Genomic DNA, 23,332 nt, shown 5'->3' on the forward strand with positions numbered 1-23,332 from the left:
GGGGGCAGGTCACTGATATGGATTGTTTGATAAGTGGGGGGCCAGGAATTAATATGTGTTAGCATGGCTAAATGTCAATGTATACATCTGGGAACAAAGAACGTCGGCCACAGATACAGGATGGGGGATTTTATTGTGGGAAGCAGCAACTCTGAGGAAGATTTTGGGGTTGCAGACTAGTCTGTATCACCTCCCCAGTCTTACACAAGCACTGTCATCTACAGGAGCGAGTGCTGGCCTGGGTGGAATGATGAGTTCTCACCCGAGGTCTGCCACGGATTCGTTGGGTGGCCTTAGGTCATCAGTGACTTGGCTGACTTTGAGGTGCTGAGTGTCTGCAGCTCCCACTGAAGCTGTGTACCCAGTACCCCTTGAACTCAGGCCACTTACGTCTTTCTTAATTTCCCCATCTCTGAACGTGGATGACACCTGCCCACCTTCCTTCCGGGGCGGCCTTGCATTAATTAACGCTCCTACTGCAGTTTGGGGACGTACAGCATTGTGTTAGCTCTGCGAATTGACAGCTTCCTCCTCCCCGTATCAGTTGAACAGTCACTTAACCACATTATTACTTCTCTTATGACTAATGTGAGCCACCAGAAGTATAATGGCATCTCTGCAAACCCCCATCTGGTCATGGTATAAATAGAATTTGATGGAGCTCTGTGTAATCGGCTCTTGTATTTTCATGAATGGGACAAAGTGCTGGATGATAAACCACAAGGCAAGTAAATCCCATGCTGGTTGAGAGCAAGATGGAGGTAACCTAACGAGTCTCTTTCCAGCTCCCAATTTCTGCTTCAGTGATAATCTTGCCCAATCCATGCCTGGTTTGCTCTGTCACTTTGGGTAGGCAGCTCTCCCTCCGGAATGCAAACACCACTCATTTGTTACTGTGTTGTAGCCTGGCTGGCTCCAGCTGAAATTGGGTCCCTGTCACGCTAGGCGCTGTACAAACACATTAATAAGAGACAGGCCCTACCCCGAAGATTTTGCCGCCTAAATAGACAAGGAGGGGAAGCATTGTCACCCTCCTTTTACAGATGGAGGAATTGCAGCAAAGAGAGTGCGTTGCCCAAAGTGACCCAAGAAGGCAGGGGTGGAGCAGGGAATTGAGCCTGGATCTTCTGAGTTCCAGGCTAATGCATTAGTCATGCAACCATACTTCCTCCTTTACCCATAACCCACCCATCACCATGGTATCTAGGCTCCTGATGTCCAAGAGATGCTGAGGACCCATTGCTCCTGTTGGTTTTAGTTGAAGCTGCAGGTGCTCGCACCTCCGAAAAGCAGGCCTCTCTTTACTAGCAATTCATGCATTACACTCGTCAATGTGACTTGAAAACCCAATCCAGGCACCGGAACAACAGACTGTGACAGCTTAGGTTTTTCCCTCGGTCATCTGGGGGAAAGTGAGGCCAATCTCGTGACGAAGGTACATGCCTCGCATTTAAACCTGGGTTCTATTTCTGTCTCTGCTGCAGAGTTGCATGGGTCAGTCACTGAACTGCTCTGTGGTGCCTCTGTTTCCTTGTAGGGGGTCATAATTGAATCATGTACGTTTACAAAGCCCATTGAGATCCTTGGCTGGATGGAAAGAGTAATGAGCCAAGTACTGTTGGGGTTTTTTTGCTTCTTGAGCCTTGACTAGGTCCAGCTGAATCCTGCCTCAGGCAATCGTGAACTCTATCCTTTAGGAAGGTGTGTGTGTGCGCGTCTTTGAAAAAGCCATCAGAAAGGAAGAAAAAGGAAGGTCAAACGACTTCCTGGCAATTACCATTAGAATTGTCCCAGCCTGTGTCGATAGCCAGCATCCTCAAACCACCACCTGTGAGTGAAGTGGATTTTGCCTTCCAGAGAATGGTTCTTTTCGCCATCCCAGAGTTCATCATGTGGACAGTACAGCTGAGGAGGCCGTGAGGCAGCATAGGCTTGGGGTTAAGGCCCTGGGGAGCACAGCTGTAATTCCCCTTTCTGCATGACTTAGGGCATGTTACATAATCTCACTGTGGCTCAGCTGTGACAACCCATCCTTCATCTGCCTGGTCTATTCAGATTGCAAGCTCTGCTAGGCACAGACTGTCCCTTACTATGTATCTGTATAGTACCAACCTAATCAGGTGTTGATCTCCACTGGAGCCTCTAGGTGCTGCTGGAATCCAGTTAATTAATAATCACCCAAGGGATTAATTTTCCTGCACAAATAAATATGCAGTAGCCACCTCAACCAACTTCTTCTTTGGAGACCATGGTGCACCTTGGGTTGTTCATTCCAAGCTTAGCTTCTATATGGCTGGAGTTGGAATGATCATCTACCTGCTCCTTGTTTTTTAGAACGTTTCTAGTAAAAACCCCAATGTGGGTGTTTTGTGGGAAGAAGCCTATGAGGAGACAATCCCACTTCAACCGCCTTGGACCTCTCCTCCACTAGGGACAGACTGGAGGAGATATTTAAATCTATGGTTAATAAGAACATGTGTTCCAGGTGATGGAGGCATTAGAAAATGCGGAGGGTTCTCTCACAGGGGAGACGAGAGGAGATGCTATGTTGAGTTCCATAACTGGACAGAAGAAGAAATGAATTAAATGGAACGAATGAGGGGAAAATCCATTGTAGTTCGTTATTCTAATAAGAGCTGGTTTCTTTTCATGCAAAATGTCAAATTTGAAAACCTAAATTTAAAAAAAAAGTTAAGACAAAGCTTGAGAGTTGAAGTCCATAAAGTCACGTTGGGAAACTCTCTGATCTGATCCAGCCACCGGCCTTAATGTTTCTACCCTCCGTTACCCCCACAGTCCGTGGGCTGCAAACGCTCGCTGGGGTATGGGCAGCGCCGCAGCTGGAAGTCCTGGCGCTGCCTCTGTCATTCCCAGAAAATACGCTCTGCAGTATAACACGACCTCGAGGTCCCAGCTGAGATCAGAACCTTGTTCGTGGTCATCGAGTCCAAGGCCAGAAGGAACCACTAGTTCGAGTCTGACCTTCTGTATATCATATATCATATCATATCATCACCACCACCCAGAGCTCTCACAAAACTCAACAATGGAAATTAGACCAAAGTGAACAAGATCCACACAGCATGCTCCATGCCCCCTCAGAGTCCTGGCCCATCCTCCCAATGTCCCATCTCCAGCCATGGCCATCCCTGGTACTGCAGAGGAAGGAAATTTAAAAAAAAAACTTCCCAGAATACATTGGGGAGGATCTCTTCCTGACACCTGCAGGTGGCCAGATGAAACCCTAAAACCTGGATGCTACCTGTATGCACTACAAGAGATAGTCCCTGCCCCAAAGGGCTGACTGTTGAAGGAGGCAAGACCGAGAAAGGAAGTATTCTCTCCATTTGTACCCCACAAAACTAAGGGTAACATTTTGAAAAGCCCCAACTGACTTTCCATTGCCAAAAGTGACTTAGGCTCTTAGGCTCCTAAGTCACTGAAGGTGAAATTTTCAGAAGTGCCTATGTGACCTATCCAAGGTCTCTCAGGAAGGATGTGTTAAAGCTAAGTGGGATATGGTTTTTCCACCCTGAGTCTGAAATCTTTTCCTTTCTCAGTTTGGGTCAAAAAGCCCAAATCTCAAACATTTGCAAACCAAAACCCCAGGTTCTGTGGTCAATTGAAACATTTTGTTTTGATTTCAATCTTTTTTCCTCTTTTTAGACTTTTCCCCGTCTCCTTAGCTTAAATTTCCAAATGAAAAGTCATTAACTGGAAAACCACAAATTCTTTTCATTTTGAAAGTATCCAAACGTGCCGTTTTGAGGAGAAAAAAATCTTTCTTTTGAGTCAGGAAATTCCTTGAACCTGACCCTGTTTCGTGAACAGCTTCAGTTTCAGCAAATCAGCATTTGTTGGGGGGGCCAAAAAAAAACATTGAAAAATTCCCAGCCAGCTCTAAAGGTGACAGAGCTGGGAACTGGAATCCGGTTCTGAGTCCCATTCCTTAACCCCACATTCTTCTCAAAATACCAGGCTCAATCCAGGCTCCCATTTCAACTCAACAGGAAAAACTCCCATTGCCTTAAAGGTGGTTGGATTGGGCCCCAGGTTCCCAAGAAGGCTTCTTCTTATCAACGGCAGCTTGGAAGTTTCCTAGCACGACTGATGTCTCATCAATACTAATGACTTTTCCTGCCTTGCCTGCTGCTGTGTGGATTTATAGGGCCTCTATTTTATATAGACATTTCTAGGTCCATAAATATCGTGCTGCTGTAGGTAAGCTTGTCGCAGCATTTCCAATATAATATTCAGGATTTTATAACTCCCACCATAAAATTTTGCTCTGAGCTGGGACATGGAGCATAGGCTCTTGGCCCAGAAATGGGTTTTATTGTTAAAGTAGGGGAGGGGGATAATAAATCAGCTGTTCGTCTGCTTTTAATCACGCTACTAACACATGCTGGTGGAGGTAAGAATGAGCACAGGAAAGGTCGTCCAGGGATTAGGACACTAGCCTGGGACTTGGAAGACCCTGGTGTTCCATCTCTGCTCCACTACACACTTCTCTGTGCAGACCTTGTGCAAGTCACTTAGCCTCTCTGCGCAATAGATCCCCCGTCTGCAAAATGGGGATAATAGCCCTGCCCTTCTCAGAGGGGCGTTGTGACCCTAAATCCATTAACAATGGCAAGGTGCTCTGACATGATAGTGATAGAAGTAGCTTGGATGCGATCCCACAAGCAGAGTTATTTTGGACTCAGCTGCACTGGTGTGGAATTAGAGCAACTCCTCTGACATCCAGGGGAGCTAGTTATGTTGGTGTAAATCAGGAAGGAGAAAAGAACCTGACTTTGTGTTAGAGATTTCCATTTGGCCTGAACCAAAATACCGGACCCAGACATCTCTAAACTGAGAGCTGGATGCCAGACTCTGCAGCTTGGGCTCATGCACGTAGTCAGAAGTCGTAGCCATGTTCTTACATCCCATCACCTGTTAAGCAGAGGGTACGTAAAAAGACTGAGATTTTCATGCACTTGGCTTCCAAATCCCCTAGATGGCTTTGAAAAAGGCTCTAAAGCCTGCAGATTTTATGTATTTGCTGGATGTCCATAGGGTCAGACCAGATGGGGCATTAAAAGGGTTCATTTAAAGCAGTACCAAACTCCAGACTGGACTTCCTGTGGCTTGTGGCTCTTTCTTTCCTTTTTTGTGCCCCAGATATGAACAAATAGCTGTCTTTTATTTTTAGCTTTCCAGGAAACAATTAGTGTCTTCTATGGGATGTCTTTGAGTGCCTCATATTTGATGCGACAGCAGTTTAGTGCATTGTTTTGGCCGTTCATTGTCCTCGGCGGCCTAATAGCACCACAGAAGTGATTAAACTACTGGGGACTCTGCATAACCCAAGGGAGCTGATCCAGTGAGATCCTTTGGATCATTGGCAGAAACAAGAGGAGATGATGAGATCTGGACATAGGGTAGTTACCCAGTCCTGACTTCTCTGTTAAAAATTCCTATTGCCTAGCACCCCAGTCCAGGAATGGGACCTCATTGTTCTAGTCCCGTCCCCCTCCACACACACACTCTGAATATGAACATGAACATCCTGGGGGGACCTTGAGTAGGAAGAGGGGTTATTTTACTGCTGCATTTGGCGCTGATGCGACCACAGCTGGTATCCTATGTCCAGTTCTGAGGCCCCCAATTCAGGAAGGATGTTGATACATTGGAGAGGGTTCAGAGATGAGCCACGAGAATGATTAAAAACATGCCTTAGAGTGAGAGACACAAGGAGCTCAATCTATTTAGCTTAACAAAGAGAAGGTTAAGGGGAGACTTGATCAGTTTATAAGTAACTAGACGGGGGAACAAAAAGCTGATGATGGGCTCTTCGACTGAGCAGAGAAAGGTCTAACACGACCCAGTGGCTGGGAAGTTGAAGCTAGACACATTCAGACTGGGAATAAGATGTACATTTTTAACAGTGAGGGAAATTAACCTTTGGGACAATTTAGAGTTTTGTAGTGCACTCTCCATCAGTAGCAGTTTTTAAAATCAGGATTGGGGGGTTTTCTAAAAGATTCCCGACAGCTGCACACAGAGGGAGCACCCGGTTGGGCCTTTGTGTAGCACTCCTCTGCCAGGCCTTTCAAAGAGATTTACAAAAGCAGGTAAGTATTAGCCCCATTCCCACAGGTGGGGAAACTGAGGCACAGAATGGCAAAATGCCTTGCCCAAGTTCCCATGGGGGGTCAGTAGCAGAGCGGGCAGGAGGACCCATGCATGAGGGCTGCTTAGACCGTGTTCCCTATCTCAGTTTTCCCCAGGGTATCCCGAGGATGTAACTTAACTGGGAAATACAGCAGAATCCTCCAGCGCATGTCTGCAGGCTAGGCTTGGTAAGCGCCTTCCCTGCGTTACCATGGGTCTGCGTGTTTGCCGGCTCTTTGTTTAATGGGCAGCATTCACAAGGCCTGTCTGTTTGGGGAATAGTGACTTTCCAGTGTGGCAATTAATTTAGTAGATGGAGCATTGGAGGCATGGGCAGAGGGAGTTCCCTGGAGCATGAGCGGGGGTGGAGGCACGGAAGGGTATCTGTAGGTCAGTGAGAAGATGGAAAATAAGCTCATTTAAATGAATAGCAAGTTGGTATTGGCCAGACCTGAATTCAGTTCCCGGTACACTTGAGCTGAACAGATCCCTGATGGAGGTGGAGGGTGGCTGGGGGTGTGAGAGAGACCCCTTCACCTCTGGATTCTGAGAGGGGAGTGGATGTGAGCAGCAGTTTGGAGGGTGCCTTTGGGTAGGCAGGTGACACGTCCCGGGCTGTGGAGAGGGTGCGGGTGAAGGATTTGCTTGTTACGTCATTGTATTCGCTTGTTTATAAATGCTCTTCCAGTATTCCTCCTTTGGGGTGTAGGCTGTGCAACCCTTAGTGCACTAAGTAGCCCCTGGCTCAGGTGAGCAACCTGGCTGACTTCAATAGGAGTGAGTAAGTGCTACTGTGGGTAATTCAGGGTTGCAGAACCCGTTTGTACACAGTGCAGCGTGTGCTGATTGGTTGCTCCTCCCCAAAGCTGGCCACATCTCAGTATGGGAAGCACTTTGGTACGATGCAGGAGTCAATGGGATTACTCCTGATTTGACCCCTCAGTCAGTCGACTTCTTGTCGTGGCTTTGGCAGCCTGAGCCATGCAGCAATTCAGTCTCTCTGCGCATGTGTCTCAAGCGTGTCCTTGGTTAACATCTCTGAGCAGCTCCCAGCCCCCGTGTCTCCAAAGATCAATATGTCGCTAGTTGCTGGTTTCATGTAACCTCTCCTTTTTCCAAATTAGCTTTGTTTGTGTCCCTTTGAGGTGAAGCTGAAATGCCGCAAAAGGTCAGCACTGAAATTGGACCTCTTCCCGCTCAGGAGACCAGCCCAAGGGCTGGAGATGGTGATACAAGAGTGGTTGAATTTGACGTCTAGACGCGGGGTGGAGGGCAGGGGAACCTACTTCCTCGTGCCAGGAGTTCGGGGGCTCGTGGAAGTGGCTGGGTCTGACACTGGGTATGTCTTTTACAAGATCCTCCTATTCAGCTGAGCCAGTGTAGCGGGGGAGAGAGGGCCATCACCCTTTGCTCCAGTCCCAGGACCCCCCAGCTCTGCGAGAGGAGTCCCGATCTGCTGCAGCCTCCATGGCCTTCTGGTCCTGTTACCTTTGAGCAGTCGCTAATGGTGCGGAACTGTGGTGGTGGTGGGTTTTGATGTGAATGAACACCCACTGGGGACCAGGCTGGCTGCTAGCTGTCTCGGGACAGCTTTCTTGCTTCTGGGACAATCCGTTGTCTCTGGATTTTAAGAACAACTATTCACCTTGAAAAGACCTTGGGCAAGCGCCTTCTGAGACCTGAAAAGAGGATGGTGACACCTGGTTACCCAGCGTTACCATCTCAATGGAGTTTGTCAGCGTGGTTCTCGTTAAGCTGCTTCAATTGTGGGGACAAACTCATGGCTTGGTGGCAAGGGGTCATACCTGCTTTCAGACCAGCCCTCTCTCACTCTCAACCAGCCTGATGATGAGAGGTGTTGGGTGCTGGGAGGGGACCAGTGTGTCTCGGTGATGCCAAGTAGTTGGTTTAGAAGCTACACTAAGGGGCTCCTGTCTAGTTCTTCTCAGCCAGAGGCTCTGACACGGGACTTCAGAGGGCATGGCAGAGGGGGATGCAGATGGCCCCATTGTTGGAGAATAAATATCTGCTACTTGAGGGCTGGGGCAGGGGGAAGGTGGAACCTGAACGTTCTCACCTGACTGGGGGGTGGGGGGCTGGATTCCAGCTCCTCCGATGTGTGGGACTGGGACAGCATCTCATTTGGAGCATTGGCTTCATGGGGAGCAGGACCAAGCTGCTCGTGGCTCTGGGTTATGGGCTGCGTTGTCTCGGTCAGGCGTGGCAGTCAGGAGATCCCAACGGCCAGCGTGGGAAATTCAATGAAGACTCATGCATCCTAACATGGTGGTGCCTCTGTCTTTATCAAACAGTGCACTTGGACTTACCGGTGGCACGTATCTGCTTTCTGAGCGGGGCCGTCTGAAGTCATCACTGTCTTGCAAAACTCCCGAGCTAGTGCCCTCTAATCTTTCACCCTACTCTTTGCCATCTCCAGGGTAAAAGAGGTGACATTTTCCACATGGAATCCACCTTCCCCTAGAAACCCCTTTGGCCTGCGTGGAGCCCACATCTTAGTTCCTCGTGAGCAATTTGGGGGAGGGACCATCTTTCTTGTTATATCTGTGTGGTGACTGGCGCAACTGGGCCCTGACTGAAGCCTCTAACTGCAACACAAATAATCGTGATGCTTCTCTTCTAAGCCTGACTTGCACAGTTGCGCTCTTCCCTACCTCCCCAGCCATTATCCCAGTTTTGGGGTGTGGGGGGGAGGGTAACAAGGGTCCTTTGTACATTACAAATCCCTGTGTTCTCCACACTTGGAGAAGCCATTTTGCTCAAGAAGTTTGAGATGGATGGGACGAGCCAGCTGAGTTCTGACACTGGAAAGCTGGTGGCTTTTGAAAATTGTTCTAACTTCTTTTGACCTCCCATAACTCAAAAAAGAGGCAGCGTGTAAACTTCAGGTTTATTTCATGCCCTGATTTTCACTGCCTGGGGCCGTACTGGGTTTTTTTAGGTGAGTTGTAACACCGATGTTTTCAGTTATTGGAGGTGAGCTCTGCGGGTTGGAATGTGCCATGGGAAGTGTTTTTGCAAAGGTTGCAGCTTTATCCCAACTGATTGGTAGGTTTGGGGTAAAAGTTTTAGAAGCACCTAATTCTCCCTTTCAAAAGTGACTGGGGTACTTAGGCGTGGAAGCGCCGATGACCGTCAATGAGCTTTAAGCTCCTGAGTGTCTAAGGGCTTATCTGCACGGCCAGCCATGAATCTACAGCATCCTAGCTTGCCACGCACTAGCAGCACTAAAAGTTCTGTAGTGCATGTTGCCGTATTCCCGTTTGGAGTGGTCGCTCAGATACATGCTTTTGAGATTGTTTTGTCCTTTATGATCCATAGCTTATTTTTGTTAAGGCACGAACGATCCATTGTGAGCATCTACTTTGACTTCCTGGAGGAACTCAGAAGCCCTGACTCCAGACCCTATTTTTAAACAACTCGAATTCCTTTCCAGAGCCAGGAAGAGTATAGAAGAGTCCTCGCTCTAATCTCTAGACCTCACACTGCCCAGGGCCAAGAACAGAACCCAGGAGCCCTGACTCCAAGGGTATGTCTACATTGCCGAAGAAGACCTGAGGCATAGCCGAGACTGGCCTCGGTCACCTCTCTTGGGCCTTGGGCTGTGGAGCTATAAAATTGAAGTGGAGACATTCAGCCTTGTGGGGTCTCAGAACCCAGGATCAGAGACAAACGTCTACACTGCTATCTTTAGCCCCGCGGCCCAAGTCAGAGTCAGCTGACCTAGGCTCTGAGACTCAGTGCCAGGAGCGGGAGGGGGTATCACCGTCTAGACAAACCCACAGTTCCCTGCAGAGCAGAATCTTTCCACCTGTACTGTAAATCTAACCTCGGAGTTCAGCTTTTTGTCATGAAGTCCCTGTGTAAATCAATTGCCACCAGGCCTGGAAATGAGTAATTGTTTGTTCTAGACAAAATTATTCCCACCCCTTCCCTGGGTTGAACTCTTGCCAGGTTAGACTAAAGGAGGCTGATGCCTGTATGGGGAGGGTATGGGCATGGGTGATCTACACTAGGTGGGAATAGAGGGAGTGGAGTTTTTATGAGTCCGTAAAATCCACTAGGGACATAAAATCCACGGTTGCTGTGGATCTTATTCAGATGCGAGGTTGATGGGCAGTGGTATGAAACCCTTAGAGAGCAAGACATCAGCAACGCGCTGAAATCTGAACTGCAAATCTCTTCGGGGTTGACCAGTGAAATTCTCAGAAAGTTGATTGAATGAGCCGTGGGTTCCCCACTTAACCCTAGCATCCCTGCTAAGGTGAGCATTTACTCTGCTTCACTGGGGTGCTGCACAGACACAACGGGAAGTGTGATCCCTGCCGATAGTTCCCCTGAAAGGACACAGGGTTTGTCTATACTTGGATCTGGCGGGTGATTCCCAGCTTCCGGGAGCTTACCCATGCTGGCTCCGAGCAAGCTCGCACGCGAACAACAGAACTTAGCTGCAGCAGCGTGAGTGGCGGGACTGGCTCGCTGCCCTTGGCTAGCGTCCCCAGGGTTGCTTTTCGGTTCCCCTCCCCCACTTGCAAGGGTGTTTGGATCCAGGAGTTAGGCGCAGGGGCATTCTCTAGGGTGGGCAGCAGGCCAGGCTGGGCTGCTTAGTCGTGGTTTCGTGTGTGGCGGCAGCCGTGTGGGATGAGGGGCCCCGGCGGAAGGGGCACTGTTTCACTTGCATTCACAGGGTGGTTCTGCTAGGATCACTTAGCAGGAAGATGGGAGCAGAGGCTGTGAATTCCTGCGCCCTACGGGCACTGGAGGGAAGGGCACTGGAGGGAACAGCACTGTCTGCATGCACTCTGATGGGTGGGGGCGGTTTAAAATCAAGACCTGGCTGATTAGAAACCAGCCCAGACCATTCCCCTGCTCTGAAGTGCTTCTGCTTCACCCCAGGGCTTCTCTCTTAGGCCTGCTTTCCCCTGGTCACACTGACTGGTCTCTGCTTTCATGTCTGTAGCCACTATTCCTCCTCTTACCCTATGGGGGAATAGGGTGGGATTGATCCTATCAGTAATTTGGGGATCCTCTATTGTTGTGTCCCCCTTGCTTTGCAAACATATGGGACACGCCTCACCTCCAATTAATAATATTCCCAAGCTCTTATTTAGCACTTCCCTTAGAAGATCTCAAAGTGCTTTGCAAAGGAGCATGGGATCATTAACCCCATTTTACAGATGGGAAAACTGAGGTACAGGGAGGTGAAGTGTCTTGCCCCAGGTCATCCAGCAGGTCAGTGGCAGAGCCGGGAATAGAATCTGGGTATCCTGAGTCCCAGCCCAGTGCTCCATTCACATCCCAACATTTGCCTGTGATTTTGTAACCAGTTACTAGCCCAGTCACCTCGATTGGCCACACCAGCACTGCCCCCGTTCCGTTGGTGCGGTGTTGTGCCTTGGCAGCCATGTTTGTGTTTCCATGACCGTGCTGCCTAACTGGGTTTGCTCTAGTGCATTGTGGGAAGTTGGGGACAGCTATCCCCTAGTGGCAAGGCAGGGGATGGATCACACCAGCAGCACTGAGGGCAATGCATTCTGGGATGTCCTACCATGCAGAGCTGGCAGGATTGGCCAGTGCAGTTATGCAATACGAATGGGTGTAGAGAGTCCTGTCCACCCAACAGAGAGATCCCACTTGCTGGCTCCAGGAGTTCCCACCGTGCAGGGTGCAAGCACCTGCCATCTTTAGTTCCCTCCGTGCACCCTGCGTAACGGGCCGTTCAGCACCTGCCCTGTGATAACATGCTCCACAGCGATGGCCCCTCTCAACCCTCCTCTTTCGTCCCCCCCGCAGCAAACCTTTGAGGCCCACCCGGACGAGGAAGCCAGTGTGACGCACATGATCAAGGCAGGCAGCGGCGTCTGGATGGCCTTCTCCTCGGGGTCCTCCATTCGCCTCTTTCACACCGAGACCCTGGAGCATCTGCAGGAGATTAACATAGCAACGCGGACCACCTTCGTCCTGCCAGGTAGGGGTGGGGGGGAGGGCGGGGCTGTTTCTTAGGGGGCAGCCCACTGAGGATCAGCCCCAGGGCCGGTGGGTGTGTGGGGGAAGGCCGCTCCCTACGTGCTTAGGGTGGTAGAGAGGCCGTGAGGAGCGGGGGAGCATGTCCAGGGGAAGCACTTGACCCTCTGGAAATGGGAAGGCTGGATGTGGTCTTGGACACATGCTGTGACAGTAACAGTTGCTGGCAATGACCTGGTGGCCAGGAGCCAGCTGTTCTCAGGGAGGTGTGGATTCGGTGACCTCCTCCAGCTTCTTCATCCCAGTGTGCAGGCCGTGGGTCCATGTGGAAGGGGCCCTTCTGTCTGGGGTGAGGCAGGCTGCTTTAGCACCCGTGGGGCCCAGTGGCAGAGCTTTGGCAGGGGTCAGGCCTGGCTTTGTCATAGCCGCAGAGTGGGCGTGACTGTGGGGAGATGCCGCGGGGAGGAGGTGAGTTTGCTGGAGGGCTGCAATGCCGATCTTTGGGGAAAGACCCATTCTTCCTCCCTGCGAACCAGCAAAGAAAATCAGCCCTGAGACAATTAGTGTCAAGAACGTGTTCTGCCCTGATTAGTGTTCCGCGGTGTTCATGCCACTCCCAAGACATCCATTGTCTCTCTCTGGAGAGAGCACTTCCCGCCTACGAGCAGCAGGGGGTGCTGTTCTGAGCAGGCTGGCTGGATTTTTCTCTGAGCTTCAGATTCTCCTTTCCCTCCCTTGCTTATTGCCAGGAAGCCATGGCCCAACCAGAACTTCACGATGGCCTGATCCCTGAACCCTGATCCTCCGGTTAGCAGTGTAGGGGCTTATGACACACAGTTGAGCAGTTCTGATACTAACCACTAGGGAGCAGTGGTGCTCACACACCACTTTGTTGCGCTGTAGACCCTTTCTGCTTTAAGCCTCCTCTCCACTTCCCTTTGTCCACATGGTCCGTTCCCATTCCAAACTCTCCTCCATCCTGTTCAGGGGCATGCACTGGAATCAGTATGGCTGCTTTTGGAGGGGCATTTTCTGTGCCCCCTGCAGCTGGAGAGACTGTCTCCCTCCCCCGGATGTGGCCCCCTCCTTGCGCATGCCCTTGATCCCATTCCCCTGTGTGGATTAACTGGTCAGGTAGCACCTCCTCCAGTTGAGCTCGCTGCTCTGCTTGGATGCACACTGCTTTGTCCAGATGGCCGGACGCTGACTGAGCCAAACCCCGCCAGTGGGGCCAGCTGCGGGGCATGGGCCAGGGTCTCTTACCAGTGTAGCTGCAGGCTGGAGAGGAGTTTGCCTTCTCCACCCCCGCATCCCTCCCATGCTATAACCAGGGACGAGGCCGATTTTTTGCATGAGGATCAGCGTGTTGGTAGCGTCTCATGGCAGGGGGGTGAAGATCGGCAGAGAAACGACCCCTTCCAGCCCTGCTCCCATAAGCTTTGCGGGCATCCCGTTCACATGGGACGCACACGGCAGATTGGGCCAAACCCACCCTCCCTGGGGGGGGGAACATTCACCCCTTGAAATAAACAACCCCCTGCGTTCAGGGGGAAAAGCTGCTTGGCAGCATCTCTGTCCCGAGCCCTGCCTCAGCCCCGAAGCAGTGCTGGGAAGGGGCCGTGTTTATCATTAAAGAGGCGTGTGGGCCGGACACGCTGCAGAACTCCAGCTAATTGCTCGGCGAATGGAGCCAGATGGGCTGCGACCGCTGCTGTGGGAAACGGCCTTTGTCTGATGCCTGCATATGCTGTTGCTATAAGGAAGCATCTTTCTTGCTGCGTGTTTGGCTGGGATTCTTAGCTGGTGATTTGAAAAGCTGGTCACCGCTTTACCAGCAGCCCCTTTCTGGACTGACCCCTACGGCTGTGGTCCTCCCCTGCCTCCTCCCCAGCGGATGTGGAGCCGCTGGGTGCCCGCAGAGTATTTATAGCCTGCTTTGCTGGAGGGCAGAGGGAGGGGGTGGAGTGGGAAGGGTGAATGGAGAGGGGAGGGGGAAAGTGGGGTGTGGGAGATGCGGGGAGAAACCCCCCACTTTGGAGCATGGATCCTTTTGCCCACACTCACCCTTGCAAAGCATTGGAGAAGCAATCCTGGGAGGAGGAGGGAGGGATAGCTCAGTGGTTTGGGCATTGGCCTGCTAAACCCAGGGTTGTGAGTTCAATCCTTGAGGGGGCCATTTAGGGATCTGGGGCAAAAAAATTGGGGATTGGTCCTGCTTTGAGCAGGGGGTTGGACTAGATGATCTCCTGAGGTCCGTTCCAACCCTGATAGTCTATCAGACTGCGTTAAAATGACAGGCCTGGCCCTTTAAATTTCCTCCTGGCCTTCTCTCCTCTTCCTTTTCAAACAGCAACTCAGGGAGCTGCCCGCAGGGTGGATTCTCTAGGATGACTCTTAAAGGGCCGGGACTGTACCACAGTGAGGGACCGTCTGAAAAGGGGCTTGTTCTGTGTCTGGTCCCTCCCCCCCGACCCCCCACAGCAAGCACGTCTCACCCTAGAGCCGTGATCAGCAGCTCACCAGAGAGGGGGGACTCGGGACCATTTACCCCCAAGCCCACAGCAGCGTTGGGATTCTTGGCAAGTTCTCTGGCCATTAGATGGCAAGATGATCCCAGATGCCTGTCTTGACTGATACAGAGGGGTAGCTCTGTAGTTGAAGCACAGAACTGCCTTGGCTTCTCCTCTTGTAAAATGGGAATGATACCTGTTTGCCGCCCCCTCTGATTCAGGAGACTTAGGTTCTATTTCCCAGCTCGGCCATTTATTTATGGTGCGACCGTGAGCGTTTAGGGAAAGTTTCCAGTGCCTCAGTTTCCCCAGCTTAAAAATGGGACTAGTCATCCTTCTCCACCTTTGTGAAGTGCTTTGAGGTCTGTGGATGAGGGAGGAGCCTGCTGGGAGGAGGGGGGTGTTTATGACACGTAGAGCTTCATTGTTTCGGCTTTGTTAAACACTCTCTTGTTGTCAGTATCCATGTGGCCTAATTACTTCACTCGGTCGCATTTAAACTTGATGAAGACGCTGGTGATGCCAAACACCTGCCCTGCGGAAGGCTGTTCAGCACAGAGTGAAATGATTTGCGGGCTGTGTCAGGGTCCCGGTGGAACCACCCTCACTTCTTGGCAGCCTCCGCTGACAAGTCAAGTCATGCACAGTCATCCACTGAGCTCCCTCCTCATCCCGAGAGAGGGCCAGTCCCCACGTGTCAGGGGTGAGGCACATTGGCAGGGCAGCTGGGGGAGGGGGGCAGTTTTCCTGGTCCCTGCTCTGTGGTTACATACAGAACTTGAGTCTCTTTGGTCTTCAGGCTGGCTTCTTTCATGAGCGCACAATTCTCATGCACTGTTTAAAAAGACACAGACAAAATCCTAGTGCTTGGCTGCCTGGAGAAACGTGTACAAGTGTCATGACATCAATACAGCTGCACTGGTGGAAACCTCTAGTGCAGATACCCTACGCTGGTGCAAACTGGAATTTGCACCAGGGCCTGCCACATTTTTGCACGACTGCAATGGACACACTTTAGAAGTTTGCACGCTGCTGTAGTTCACATCACTGCAAGTTTCCCTCATTTAGGCAAGGTGCTAGATCTTAAAGTCCTTTACTGATCCCTTCCGGAGAAAGTTCTACCCAGAGATCACCTCTTCTGCGTTCTCATCTGTTTGCTGTTATTTTATTACCAGGGTCGTCCGCATAGAACAGGATCTCTTGCTTCTCATTGGCTCATCTGCCAATCCCTCCCATTTCCCCCCACCCCTCTCTAAATTGCCATCCTACGTTTGTGCCGTCAGTTGTTTGCAAGGCAACCGATAGCGATATCACAAAAACTAACCACATCTAATGGGCCGATGAGAAGTCAGGAGCTAGTGAACTCAGTGGAAACAAAGATCCTGTTGTCATGCAAATGCTTTTCAGTGCTAAAGGATTTCTTTTAGTGGGCTGCGGGGATGAGAAATGCATTCTGAGGGATTGACTCCCAAACAGAGGCAACTGTGAGCTGGCAGCCCCTGAAGGGGAAGTTCTGCATTTATCCACAGAATAGCGATAGGTCGTGCCCTCTTCAGGTGACCAGACAGCAAATGTGAAAAATTGGGACGGGGGTGGGGGGTAATAGGAGCCTATATAAGAAAAAGACCCAAAAATCGGAACTGTCCCTATAAAATTGGGACATCTGGTCACCCTATGCCCTCCCCTTCCCCTGCCCCCCCACCTCCCCCCCAGGCTGCCCTGCTAACCATCCTGACCTGGAAGGACTTGAGCCCCTGGAAGAATGAGAGGTTTATGCCCCATTCATTCCTTGGCCTCTGCTGAGACTAACGAGGAGGGGCAGTTTCTGATTTAATACAGTTCTCGTGGATTGAGCCTCTATACTGCGGCTATAGAAAATCCAAAAATAGAATCGATGCTGGCTTTTAAGGCCTTTTCTACTCGGGGGTAGGGGGGCTGCCCACGTTCCAGCCCCCAGCACAAGGCACCAGTGCAGATGCGTAGTGCAGAGAGGGTAAAACTGTTTTGCACTGATCCCGCTGTGTGTGTGTCTGAACTGTAATCACGGGCTGTGGTTGCCACTCCAGTGGACGCACCCACTAGTGCTAATCTAGCTGGCTGGGATACCAGAGTAACAGTGCTGCGGCCGAACGCGTGATTACGCAGGGTTCCAGCTGGGCTCGTCCAGCCTGCGCTGAAGCCCTCTGCGGTGCCTCGTCACACCTCCAGGGCCCGAGCGAGCTAGATTAAAGCTAGCTGGGGTGTGCCTACTGGACCTGCACAATTAAAAAAAGAGATGTGAATCCCACGCCCTGGGATTGCCCTGCAGACATACCCCCTGTCTGACTGTGGTCTAGAATTGCCCTGATGCAGCTACGCCTCTGGCTGATATCAGGGCAGTCCCACCAGTGAGGACCAGGCCTGAAGCTCACCTTTAGAAACGGGCTGGAGCCCTGGATTTCGGACCCAAACTTCAAAGGGTGTGTTGGAATCAAGAAGTTCTGCTCCGTACCTATCGCTCATTTCACCCAAAGCACCAGCGGCCCTTTAAGAGCAGGGAAATCAACTGGGAAGAATTCTGAAATGTCACCTCCCTCCGACCCCCCCACGCCCCTCGGCTCTGAAGGTTGGTGTCCCCACCCCTCACTCCAGTGATGAACAGGAGTAATTGTTTAATTCGTAATAAAGGCAGTCGTCGTGTAAGTGGGTAGGTGGGGGGGTTGTTGGTTTTTTTTAGGGCATGTTAAAAAATTGATCACTTCCTTTTCTTCCTGGGAGAGTGAGGGTTTTGGCATTAATGCGTTTTTGAACTTAAGCGCCCTCATCCTTTTTAACCAGACAGGTCGTTAATAAAGTCTTCGCGGAGAGCCCCGGCTTTCTCACGTAGCTCAGCAGATATATTGCTTCGGTGAATCCAACGCTGCAGTGTTAAGTCGCGGTGATAAAATATTTATTTGCCATTAGAAATCTTACTTTTTTTTTTTTTTTTGGATGTCTTGCTTTTCCTTTCTTGGAGCGAGCTTGGGGAGCCCAGCTGCAAAAGAGTTCTGAAGAGTTAAGGATCTTATTAATGGGATTGCCAAGAGGTCTCACTGGCGATCGGGGCTCTGTTGTGCTCAGCGCTGCACAGACGCTTAGGCCTTGTCTGCACGAGCAAGTGGAATCGTTTTAAACTATACCAGTTTAGTTCAAGCGGTTCCACCCCCATCAGCATGGACACAATTACACTGGTATTGCGAATTCCCAAACAGGTAGGGGGATACGATGTACCCGTTTATTACTAATCCCTAGCTCTCATATAGCACTGCTCATCAGCAGACCTCAAAGCCCCAGGTCAGTACCATTATCTCCATTTTACAGATGGGGAAACTGAGGCACGGGGGGGGTGCGGGGAGTGAGTTGCCCAGGCCAGTGGCAGAGTCGAAGAATAGATCTGAGTGCTAGTCCAGTGCTTTAGCCACTGGGCCAGACTGCCGCCGCTATATCACTGTAACTATGTCCACCCTCGGGTTGGTCCTGGTATGTAATTGTTTTTTCTGGTAGAGCTATTTCAGTGACAAAGAAAAAATCATACCCCTAACCAGTATGGTCGCCTCGCTTGGCTGCCTTTGCCCCAGAGCTTACAGTCTAAACAGACAAGATGAACAAAGGGTGCCAGGGGACACTGAGGCTCAGGGCAGGGTGCTCAAAACACGGCTCTCAAGCCACCTCCTCTCCTTCTGCTTGCGCTCCTTGGTTTTTTTTGTTTTGGTTTTTTTACTGTTCGTTGAAGGGATGTGTGTGTTTTAATTTTGAAGTAGCTCCTAGATGGGGGAGAGGGGTGCGGAGGGCGCCGATCATGGATGAGGCCTGGTGGGAGCCTAGCAGGAGGCGGGGAGCATTTCACAGCGTGTGCAGGGAAAGGTGGGCAACCGAATGTGCTGAGAACGGGGGGCGGGGGAGGCCGGGGGCCAAGCCTTCAGTCCTGAGCTGGGGGTGGGGAGGACAGGATGTGCAGCTGGGCTCGTGGCTGGAGTGGAGGAGGCGGCTGCTTAAGGGGGTCGGAGCAGCTGCCCTTCTCCTGCGGTGCTTGGGAATGGTGGGCGGCCACCTGTCCTGCTCTGGCGCCCTCCTGCTCTGCGGCTCAGTGGGGCTGCCTGCTCCTCCCTAGCCCCCTTGCTATTGCACATAGCCGGGGGCCTAGGTCCCTGCTGGTGCTCCTGTGCCCACCCCTGCCCTCCTTATACCTGGGAGGGCTTCCCTTCCTGCTCCCCCCCTCCCCTCGTCTGCTTGTGTCCTTTATCTCATCCTGGGCTGAGATAAAGGGGGGGCATGTCGTATTTCCCCAGGGGACTCTCCATCGCAAGCACAGGGACCCCGGTTGGCACAAAATGACTTGTACATCCTAGCACTGTGCACTAAGCATCCCGCTCGTCATTCGTCCTGCCTTGCGGGGTGGCTTGCCAGATCCCTGCCCCCCCCATGTGTGATATGAGCCAGCCTTGCCCCCCCCACCCCGCCCCTCCGTGCAGTGATCGCATTGGGTGGATTTTTACCAGCCGGCCCCGGCCCCTGGTGGGGCGGAGAAATCTTCCTCTGTTTGGGTTCCCCTATGGAGCCTCGCCCTGCCACTTACCCCTCTCTCTGCTAGGGCCTCTCCTCCCCGCCTCCCATCCGCCCTCAGGTATGTCAGTGCTGGAGAGAGGAGACAGGCATCCTCGCCAAGCCGCCCGCACCCCCCACCTTCTTCTCCCAAACGTTGCCGCTAAAATGAAAAGACAGCGCCGCACCGATCACGCGGGAAGAGCTAATCTGGACTGACATCAAAAACATGTTAATTCATGGCAGCGAATTATCCGTCTCATTGTCGGTGCCGAGAAACAACGGGGTATTCTGTTCTTGCAAGGGAGAGGCACTCGTGCATTCAGAGTGTAAAACATGGCTCTGGAATCGCGCCGTCAGAGCTTTGCCAGTGCCGGCACCGGGGCCCTCGCCACGTGCTGCATGCTGGCGTTTCCTAGCCCCAGCTCTTGGCCAGCACCACTGCTGGGCCAGGGCGCTGGGTGGGTGCGGGCGGTGCTCTGCTTTCCCCGCCGTCCCCCAGCCAAGCTGGCCCCTTGTTCCCTTTTAGCGTCCCCTGCTGATGCAGCGTTGTCGTGCTCCCTTTGGAGCTGGCTTGTCCCAGGCCCCTCTCGTGCCAATCCCCCCTTGCCTGATGGTGCCAGTTAATGCCCCTTGGCATCCTGCTGGCTCTTATCCCCAAGCTTGCTGCTGTCGGAGTGCTCGTCTCCTGGTGCCCGTCTCACCCCCTCCACCACCTACGGCTGCAGCCTCTCCCTGGGGCAGATCGACATTCACTCCTTACTCTCCCCCAACAGGCCAGAAGAACGTCCGTGTCACCAGCCTGCTGATCTGCCAGGGGCTCCTGTGGGTTGGCACGGACCAGGGCATCATCGTGTTACTGCCTGTGCCCAGGCTGGAGGGCATCCCCAAAATCACTGGTGAGTGTGCTCTTCTGGTACATCTTGCCCCTGGGAGCTGGGCTGGGCAGAGCGGAGGGTTCTCAGCTGGGCCAGGAGGGAGATCGTCAGCTCTGCGTTGGTGCTAGTAGATGCCTGCCAAGCTAGGGTTAAGCTGCACCCGGGGGACTGGTGGAGAATCGCTGTGGGACTGCAGAGACGTTGCAGCTGGCTCCTTCGCACGTCTTGCAGGGCAAGCAAAGTGCTCGCACTGGGATTTGCAAATGAGGCGAAGGGACCATGGCCCTCCAAGTCCCATGACATCCCAGTGGCATTTGGGCACATCGCTCCCTTGAATTCCTTCGCAGATCCCGGCCGAGACCAAACGCAGCCCTGGAAATCCAGCCTGTCGTGCTGCGGGCTCTGGGCTAGCGCGTCTGTTTTGTCAGCTTGCGTCGCGAGCCCCAGAGCGTGTTTCCACCGTGATCTCCGCGGCTCAGCGGGGTTTAGCGTGGCCGGCTCAGTGCTGGGGTGGGACGCCTCCCAGAAAGGCCCCGGGCCCTGCCAGAGGTGGCACCGGTGACTCAAGCGGCGCACTGAGCCAGCGGTAAATGGATGCCCGGATGCGCTGCTCGAAGGTGCTGTGCTGCGGGAAGCGTTGCCACTTGCATGGGTCTCAGGATGGGAAGCCGTAAGCGCTGCTTGTCCTGGAATGTCCCGTATTTATCCATGTGTTTGCGTAACCCCCCCTGCCCCGGCGCATGGGTGCACCAGTGCATTTCGGTGCCCTCCTATGCCCATCAGGCGCACATTACAAAATGAAAGCCTGGCATGTTGCTTTGTGTTCGTGGGCACTCTCCCTCCCTGGGCTGAGTCCTGGACAAACTGAATGGGACCATGGAGATCTGTTGCCTTGTCGCACACCATGGGGGTTCTCATGGAGGAGACTTTAATGTGTGTCGTACCTCCCAGCCCCTTCCAGCATGGGACACATGGGGCAAAAGGCCAGAATGAAACCCTTTGGGTCCTATCTCAGACAGCAGCCCCGTGCTCCCTGGCTCAGCCACTGGGAGACAGGGTCATTCTTCACTGCACCTGGGGAAGGAGAGGGCATGGTAAACTCCAGGGATGAACTAGAAGGGCTGCAGGTCAGGGCTGGGGTGCCCTGATGGAGCTGTGGGTACCAGGGCTGGAAACGCTCTGTATTTCGCCTCTATTCCCTCCCACCCCCCCAGCAGGTGCTGCTGAATGTCAGCAAACAGCCCCGCTTGGGCACCATCTGATCCCCGAGAGAGGTCGTGTTACCGTCGCTGGGTCAAAACTGTCCCCGTCACGACCACAACGGGTGGGCTGAGCTTCCCTTTCAGGACTGGCCACTGGGATTTCCCAGCATTCCCCCCCACCATTAATATGAACCTTGAGTCGCACCGCGGGGGGGTAAAAGGGGGCACAGCACATAGTCAGGGAACAGGGAGTCCCAGGGGCCATGAGGTGGGAGGGGACTTGGGACTGTAGGCAGAATCAGAGGGGGTGGAATAAGGAGCCATCGGCTCCATTGGGAAAGGCTGGGTGTGGCATAGCCAGACCCAGCAGGCGCACGTCAGCCCAGATCCCTTTAATGATTTCAGTGGAAATTAGAAGGATCTGGGCCGTTGGGCCGGCTATGCAGCTCATGCACATCACGGAGGGCTGAGCGCTCTGGCCCCTGCTCTCCTCGCGGGCGCAGGGTTAACGGTGAGGAGCGGAGAGCTCGGGCCCGTCTGTGCATCTCAGAATAACGTGCTCTAGTTATCGAGGCAGCAGGGAGCCGCCGGGACTCAGCAGACGAGCCTTCCAATATTTATGAGGCGTGAACTTGATTTGTTTTCTGAAGCGTTTCCTGTTAATAAAACCTCTCTCTCTCTCTCTCCTCCCGGCTCCTCTCCCAGGGAAAGGCATGGTCTCTCTGAACGGCCACTGTGGCCCTGTGGAATTCCTGGCCGTGGCCATCAGCACCCTGGCCCCGGACGTGCTGAAGAACGAAAAGGAGGAGGAGGGCGGCCAGGAGGAGAAGCCGGACGGCCCGTCTCCAGAGCTGTCTGCCCTCGACAAGCCCCCGGCCGGGGAGATGAGGAAGAAGGGGATCCTCCTGAAGTACCGCCTCCACTCCACCTCCCACCTGCCTGGGCAGCTGCTCTCGGTGAAAGATGCCCCTCCGGCGCCGGGTGGGAGCACCCTGGAGCACAGCGAGGAGGACGGCTCCATCTACGAAATGGCCGACGACCCGGACATCTGGGTGCGGAGCAGGCCGTGCACCCGGGACACTCACCGCAAGGAGATCTCCTCGGTGGCCATCATCTCCGGTGGGCGGGGCTATCGGAATTTCAACCCCAGCAGCAAGCTGCCGGCCTGCAGCGAGACGGACAGCACTCTTCTCATATGGCAGGTCCCTTTGATGCTATAGCGTCGACGGCATCCGCTACCTGCAACGCAGCACTTAGGGTGGCTAACTCTGGCTCCGGACTCATGCCAAGCCCCATGAGGAGCGGCCTGCATCAGGGAATGCTGGGATTGTATCTGCTACCGTCCCAGGCCAACCTAGGGAATGACTTGCCTGCTGCTCAGGAGGGGGTGAAGCCTCTTCCACTTACCAAACAAATGAACACCCCTTCTCACTCCCCTTTTTTTAAAGACTTTTTTTCAAATGTACTATTCTTTTTCTTGAGAAACCAGCTTGTTTTTTGGGGGGTTCTTTTACCGTTGTGGGGTGCGTCGGGAGCAGCACCCTCCCTGCCGGCTGAGGAGGTTTGCTGAGCTCTTGGGCACGTCCCTTCCGAAGGGGGCGTGAGCGTCTGTGTGTCTGTGTGTGAATATATGAAGATATATATATATATAAAAATCTAATTCTGTATATTGTTACGGGTATAAATAAAACCATCTGTATATATTGTGGCATCCAGAAGTGCAGGAATAAAAAGGGGGCGCACATTGCAGTCCAACGGGTACTGTGTTCTCTTGAGCTTCGCTGGCCGGTCACGTGGGGTTCAGCTGGGGCGCCCTGCAGACATTGTGGTGCATGTACCTTTGGGCCTTGGTTTTGAGGTGGGCAGGAAACGGCTTTCCCAGCCATGAGGATTTACACTTGTTTCAAAGGATGCCTGCTTTGGCACAGGGACGAACCCCGCAAGCTTTCCATGTTTCCCATGACAAACCAGACAGCTGCCCCCACCAAAATAGCGGTGGTTGGGCCCTCAGCTGGGATGTGGGAAACCCAATTCCAGGTCACAA

The 23,332-nt window shown here is 52.7% G+C and overlaps 1 protein-coding gene across 7 annotated transcripts in view; it reads left to right on the plus strand.

Moving 5' to 3' along the window:
- Positions 1–23,037, plus strand: part of ARHGEF10L (Rho guanine nucleotide exchange factor 10 like) — a 157,434-nt gene extending 134,397 nt beyond the window's left edge. For all 7 annotated transcript variants that reach the window (XM_084651560.1, XM_084651558.1, XM_084651561.1 and 4 more), the window contains 3 exons: positions 11,968–12,142; positions 19,985–20,107; positions 21,994–23,037. In XM_084651560.1, coding sequence (XP_084507686.1) covers positions 11,968–12,142; positions 19,985–20,107; positions 21,994–22,508 — 813 coding nt within the window. In that variant the 3' untranslated portion in view covers positions 22,509–23,037. The remainder of the gene's footprint in view (positions 1–11,967; positions 12,143–19,984; positions 20,108–21,993) is intronic.
- The last annotated feature ends 295 nt before the right edge of the window (positions 23,038–23,332 follow it).

The sequence above is a fragment of the Lepidochelys olivacea genome (assembly GCF_965140295.1).
Source record: "Lepidochelys olivacea isolate rLepOli2 genome assembly, chromosome: 18".
In the NCBI taxonomy this organism is placed as follows: Eukaryota; Metazoa; Chordata; order Testudines; family Cheloniidae; genus Lepidochelys; species Lepidochelys olivacea.